At 38.3% G+C, this 7,208-nt stretch overlaps 1 protein-coding gene across 1 annotated transcript; it reads left to right on the top strand.

The window, feature by feature from the left end:
* The first annotated feature begins 914 nt into the window (after nucleotides 1–914).
* Nucleotides 915–1,965, top strand: LOC122088421 (protein LURP-one-related 12-like). Its single transcript, XM_042657693.1, has 2 exons — nucleotides 915–1,249; nucleotides 1,329–1,965. Exons 1-2 carry the CDS (start codon nucleotides 1,025–1,027, stop codon nucleotides 1,719–1,721), a joined length of 618 nt encoding a protein of 205 aa, XP_042513627.1. The 5' UTR covers nucleotides 915–1,024; the 3' UTR covers nucleotides 1,722–1,965.
* The last annotated feature ends 5,243 nt before the right edge of the window (nucleotides 1,966–7,208 follow it).

The raw sequence follows: 7,208 nt of genomic DNA, 5'->3' as shown, positions 1-7,208 counted from the left end.
TCACTCTTAGGGTTTACAAACTCATATGGGATTTTAGTACCTTATCCAACAACCCTCATGGTACCCGGTATTTAAAACACCTATAATAAATGGGTTTAAGAAAACTTAGTTCAATTGTATTTGTGCATTGTTTCAGAATTTTAGAACCAGGGGAGAATCGGGAGAAAGTGATGTCTGTTCGAGGAAAACTGACACCGTTTGATAACGTTTCTGTTATTTCTGTGTCTAGAAACAGTAGAAACATTTTTTTACGTTTCTAGGAATAGAAACGGATTTGTTTAGTGTTTGAGAATTGGAAGAAATCCACAAAGGAATTGACAGATGTGAATTTAAGGTTTCCATTAGCAAATCAAAACTTCGGTGTACGTATTTCTTCTCGTTTCTTGGGAATCTTTGAATTTTGGAAAGCCACCAGGTAAGGTAAATACTGCGGTTGGTAGATTGCAACTTTTCATTAGGCCGGGGTCCATCGATATTTTGGCCCACAAGTTGTTCCAAGAAACAAAAAAATAAGTCTAACTTGTTTCGTCGAATTCGTTTCTGAACACAAAAATAAAAATAAATTTCTATTTATGTTTTAAAAAAACAGGTGAAATGAAACAAATCGATTTTTCACACAGATTTTAATGTGTTTTTTTATTCCCAAGAAAAAAGAAAAAGAAAAAGAAGAACATTTTTAAAAACGTTATCAAATGATACCTGGATCATAATAATAAAAACGCATACCAAGCCAGGCCGGGCCACACCCGGGGTGATTAGGATTTTTTTTTTTGGGTAGAAGGGTAGGGGTAGCTACGATTTTTTCTTTCTTTTGGTAGGAAATGTGAGTACAATTGACAAGACAAGAACTCTAAGTCTTGCGTGGATCTCGAGCATTAAATAACAGCCACATGTTGCAATGAAGTTGCACTCAGTCTCGTGGAAAAGTCTTTTCTTCTCCATTTTCTCTTCTACTATCGTCCTGAAAAGTTTTTGAATGTTCTGAATTGAACGACAGCGGTGAAGAAGAAAGCGCCAACAAACCATGAGCACCGGCGTTGTCGTTGACGAAAGCTTTTGCTTCAAAGAGGAGACCCAGCTAACAGTACTCAAGACGTCTCACTTCTTCCCCGGCGATGGTTTCGCCGTTTACGACACCAAAGGAAAGGTCATTTTCCGGGTAGACTCTTACGGCCCCGACTCTCGACTCAAAGACGAACTCGTTCTCATGGACGTCTCTGGCAAATGTCTCCTCACCGTCCGTCGAAAGGTATATTAATCCTTAATTTTATTACATTAACGATTAATCAGGTTTAATTGCATTTTAATTATTTTGGATTCGGGATTAGAGACCAAGCCTTCACCAACGATGGGATGGATTCTTAGGAGAGAGATGTGATGGAAAGAAACCCATCTTCAGTGTAAGGAGATCATCGATCATTGGACGGTCGAGCGTGACGGTGGAAGTGTATGGGAACCCCAATGAGGAGTACCTGATCGAGGGTTCGTTCCCGCAACGATGTTGTATGTTCTACAACGCCGGTTCTACAAACGAGTCGAAGGAATCGGTGGCGAAGATCCGAAGGAAAGTGGACTCATCAACGAACGTAGTACTTGGGAAGGACGTTTTCTCTCTCTGTGTTAAGCCTGGGTTAGATGCAGCTTTCGCCATGGGATTGGTACTGGTTCTTGATCAGATCAACACCAGCCCTGAGCCTGACTACATACCATCATCATCCTGATTTGTTACTTATTGATGATGTGATGATGTGATGATGATGACGATGAGGACGATGATGATGATACCAAGCAAGTTGGTGTTGCAGAATCTCTTCCGGTTTCTCCTTTTTCTTTTTTTCCTTTAAAAGTATTGGGCACTTGTTTTATTCTGGAATTGAGGTGTTGTATTCTTCGCATGTTATGAATCCTTACGAGGTTTACACACAATAATTGTTGATAGGATGACAATTTCGAAGTAGATTCATAGTACTTGGATGACATGTTAACTTTCAGCTCAAATAGAACTTTGTCAAGTGGTAAAATAAAATATTAAAATTGTAAGGAGAAAAGTTGAGTATCACCTAAGTAAGTTACAAAAAATTGTTGTAACTAATTGAATAAAATATCCACAATTATTAGAAAGCCATGACTGATAGGAGGAAAACAAAAATCCAATTCTAAAAGTATGACCACTTTTAAATCAGAATCATGCTATGAGGATATATATGGGATTAAATTCCATAGATAAGATCCATTGAAGACATTTTGGTCTCAACTTCTATCGAGAATAGATGAGATGCATGCACGTGAAGTGTAACTAATCTTCATGTATGGTTTTGCATGACATCTGCTAGGGGTGTCAAAAAAAGCCCAATCCTCATGAACCCACACTAATTTGTCTTGAGCCCGAACAAAACTTGGGCGGGTGGATTAAGGTTGAAAATTTCAAGCCTGAGGCTAGGTTGCGGTTAGGTTGGAGTTGAGATCTTAACCCAATCCAATCCAATCCAACCCAATCCAACCCAACTCTACATATTAAGTACATAATAATATAAATATGTTAATAATTATAAATGGATACTTATGGTAAAAAGTTTGCGAATTGTCTTTTGTATTCCACAATATACATATATACGAAAATCTTGGTCTTTGGCCTCTGCAGTGCCTCAAGATCAAGCAACCAAATAACCAATAGTATTGGGCTGGGGTCAGGGTTGGGCTAAGCCCAGCCCAATTAGGGTCCATCAGGAATGGGCTGGGCTGGGGCTCAGGGTCCATCAGGAATGGGCTGGGTTGGGATAGGGTTGTTGGGGCTGAGATAATCCAGCCCGACCTAGGGCTGGGCTGGGCTAGGCTTGGGTTGAGTTAAGAGACCTTAGGGTTGAGTTGGGGTCTTAAAAAGCTAGTCTAACCCCGGCCCATTGACACCCCTAAAATCTGTCTATGTCTTGTTGAATACTTAGGCGGGATTTTGTAGTCATCCAGAAAAACGTTTTTGTCGTTTTTCCATTCTATGGGAACAAAAAAAATGGAATAAAGTGTTTGGTGTCAATTTGGTGTTTTTCAATTTTTTTGGAACAAAAAGGGTAAAAAAGAACGCTAGAAACGCAAAATGATTTTATGAAGAAACATTCGTTCCAAATATAAAAAGTGAACAACTAGGGTTCACCAAACACCTTTTTTTTTATAAACGACATTTTGCACAGAAATTGAAAATTATGTTTTTGACACGAAACGTCGTTTCTGCAACTGAATGACTACCAAACACAAACTTATTATATCTTTTGTTTCTCCCCTTTCTTTCTTCATTTATTTCGCTCCCTCTTCCTCTGATATTGGAATCTTTTTCCTAAGGGTGTTAATCGGTTCAATTTCGGTTTAAACGGTTCGGTTAGATTAAGTTCACATATATTTTAGCTAAAACCAAAACTACACCATTTATTAAATGGTTGCACTTTCTGAAACTACAACCATTTAGTAAACGGTTTCAGTTTCTATGGTTTTTAAACGGTTTTGATTTTAGTTTATTCCATACGGTTTCTAAACGGTTAGCAATCGGTTTGCTAGTTTATTCGCATGTTTACTAAAATTTCTTTTGGTGATAAACGATTCAATCTTGAGAATGTGAAATGCAAACCATTATGTATTGTTAAAACAACCAAACAAAGCAAAGGAAAATATTTGGATAGAAAATAGTCTCAAGTGCATCTAACAAGTCACTAAGTAATGTTTGCAGCAAGGATTTTCTTCTTCTCCCACCCCCCCAAATAATGTGCTATAATATTGAAAAATATATATTTAATATGCCATGGTATAAGCAAAAATTGCATGTTTATCAGTATTCGTTTTACTTAGTGCGTTGGATTAATTTAATCGGCATACCAAACAATGACCGAGCTACCTCGAATTACTTGCAGCCTTGCAATACTCAATCTTTGAATCAAATGAGATACTGATGATATTTTGTAACCACCTTATTTAATCTTTAAATGGGTTAATTTGATTGGTTTTGACAATTTAAACGGTTCAGTTTTCACGGTTTCAATTCGATTTGAAACCAACGGGTTAAACGGCTCGGTTCGGTTCGGTTCAACCTATTTAGTTAATCGGCCTGAAACTTAAAACCATAACCGAACCATTTACTAAACGGTTTTGCTATTTCGATGTAAATAGCTCGGTTCTCTTTCGGTAAACAGTTTCGGTTTCAAATTCACATCCTTACTTTTTCCTCTCCCCATTTTCTCGTTCAACTGGTAACCTCCCACTAAAAATCATTCCACCAGGGGTGATGATCCCTCTTGATTCTTTATCTTGATAACGGATTAATATCATGAAAACAATCGCCTCGAAATCACCTGAGAGATATCTCCTTCACCAAATAGCAATAAGGGATCAACTCATTCTTGGCGCATGTGATCCCTCGAAGACAAGGTGCAATGGACGTATCCAACAGCAATTGATGGATTTCTATCTTATAACAGTAATAAAAACGTGAGGAAGGTACTAAACCTAGTTGTTTCATCTATGGTAAATGTTTGAAAATATCGAGTAGATGATGTAGGATGTAATTCCTACCAAACATTAACGGGTCTTTCCTGGCATTCATGACTCACAAACATAAGGGAGGGAATTGTTATACAGTTCATCACCGCTTGAGAAGAACCCGCTGTCATACTTTCACCCAAGATAGCCTCTTGTCTTCCTCTTGTCTTCTCTCCAATAGAAAATGGACTTAGATTTCTCCCACTAACTTCCTTTTAGGTTGTCTTAGTAATGAGTGCCAATAATGGGAAACAATCAGAGTAAGGGAGGACATAGAGTCCTATATATAGACTGAAATGCACCCTTCCATCAATGAGTGCGAAATACAGTAGGACTCTATTACCATACTTAGGTTGGTTTCCTTAAATCAAATCCAAACACAGTACTAATAGTTAGAGATATATCCTTGGTCAATAACTTAACAAGTCATGTAGGTCAATACAATTAAGAATAAAATAAAATATTCCATCAGTCTCCTGATTCTCGTGGTTCTAGGATCGAGTCTATATTCATCTAGCAACCTCTTCCAGAGCCTTTTTACCACCACTAATTGGTAGGTATGAAAGCAAAAATCATCTTTGATCCTAAACCTCAACTGATCTAACCCATAGCAATTGGTCATCATTCTTGGCAGGCAGATGCTTTTCCCTCCCTTTGACAGGATTGGTTAGCAAAGTTTTCTATTCAAAGAGCTAATCAAAGGTATTAAAGGAGTGTAAGGGAAAATACCTTTTTCGGTCTTTTTCTCTCTTTTCTCTTCTATCCTTCCTTCTCACCTTTGGCCTACCTTGGATTGAATGGCCTCTAAAGCATGGTCTTGCGACTATCGGGGGAATGGGGAAAGCATGATTTTTGGAGTCGCCATCTAGGATTCAGGGCCTAGAACCCTATGGTGGAGCCCAATTTCGATCAAGGGATCAAGCTCGAATAGGGGGTTGGTTCCCTACGAAAGGAAGGAATCCCCTAATTTGACTTCATACCTTGGTCTGCTCCAGAGATAGGGGTCCGTGTCAGGTTAAGAGTGTGAGAAGGTGTTAGGCACCCACCTCGCCCGGAATTCCTGGTCTTTCTATCAGAAGCTTTGATTTAGAATATTCTCCCCCGAGAATTTTAACAGTCTAAGCTAGCATAGTTCTCTTATATGAAATAACACAAACATATATATATATATATATATATGTGTGAACTGGCTTGAAAGAATTCTACATGAAATAATGAAATTTACATAAAATAATGAAAAATGCAGCTATTTTACCTACATATACGTGCTATGCTCTATGACAGGAAAATCATGATCATTATTTCATGTGAGAAACGCATGCGATAACATATAAAATGATGAAACAAATTGCATTTGATGGATAGATGCTAAAATTAATGCATGAAACTACAACGGTAAATCCTTATTTTTTGTAGTAAACACGTAAAACAAATATATGTAGAAATGAGGCAAATGAAATTGCAATAGAAATTGTAATATAATATTCACATGATAACGATTGATGAAAATGGTGAATTTCCTGATAATTTCCCTCGACTCAGAGGTAACGATATAATTTTCTTTTCTCTTTCTTGGAGAAATTAAAAACTTCCGGCACCTGGGTAAGAAAGTTGATAAGGCTTTTCGCTAGGGTGTGACTATGGATTCTGGTTTTTGAAAATCTGAATAGGACTTCCATACTATATTTTTAGAATCGGAATCAACTCTGAAAATTTGGGTAGCGCTTCCGCGCCATATTCCTAGGGTTGGAATTAACTTGGGAATTTTATGCCAAGCTTCCATGCCATATTTCTAGGGTTGGAGTCAGGTCGGGAATTTTGGGTAGAGCTTCCGCACCGTATTCTAGGGTTGAAATTAGTTCGGAATTTTGGGCAGAGCTTCCGTGCCATTTTTCAAGGGTTGGAATCAGCTTAGGGATTTTGGGTAGAGCTTCCGCGCCATTTTTCTAGGGTTGGAATCACTCAGGGATTTTGGGCAGAGCTTCCGTGCCATTTTTCTAGGGTTAGAATTATCTCAGGAATTTTGGGCAGAGCTTCCGCGCTATATTTCTAGGGTTGGAATCAGCTTAGGGATTTTGGATAGAGCTTTCACACCGTATTTCTAGGGTTGGAATCAGCTCAGGAATTTTGGGCAAAGCTTCCGCGTTATAATTCTAGGGTTGGAATCAACTCAGGAATTTTGGGTAGAGCTTCAGCACCGTATTTCTAGGGTTGGAATCAGCTTAGGAATTTTGGGCAGAGCTTCTGCCCTATGTTTCTAGGGTTGGAATCAGCTTAGAAATTTTGGGTAGAGCTTCCGCACCAAATTTCTAGGGTTGGAATTAGGTCAGGAATTTTGGGTAGAGCTTCCACATCGTATTTTTAGGGTTGGAATCATCTTAGGAATTTTGGGCAGAGCTTCCGCACAGTATTTCTAAGGTTGGAATTAGCTTAGGAATTTTGGGTAGAGCTTCCGCACTGTATTTCTAGGGTTGGAATCAACTCAGGAATTTTAGGTAGAGCTTATGTGCCATAATTAAAATATTGAATTTAAATGAAAATAATTTGAACAAAGGGTTAACTAACCTCAAATGGACGACCTGGACAACCTGGGCTTTGGGCTTCTGACAACTTCAGTCTTCCCTCTTTTTCTTTCTTCTCTCTTTTTTTTTTTCTCTCTTTTGGAACTTTACTCTCTATTGCTTTCT

Source organism: Macadamia integrifolia, chromosome 2 (assembly GCF_013358625.1).
Source record: "Macadamia integrifolia cultivar HAES 741 chromosome 2, SCU_Mint_v3, whole genome shotgun sequence".
NCBI lineage: Eukaryota > Viridiplantae > Streptophyta > Magnoliopsida > Proteales > Proteaceae > Macadamia > Macadamia integrifolia.
The sequence above is the reverse complement of the archived record's forward strand: the minus strand, read 5'-3'. Positions and strand labels throughout refer to the sequence as shown.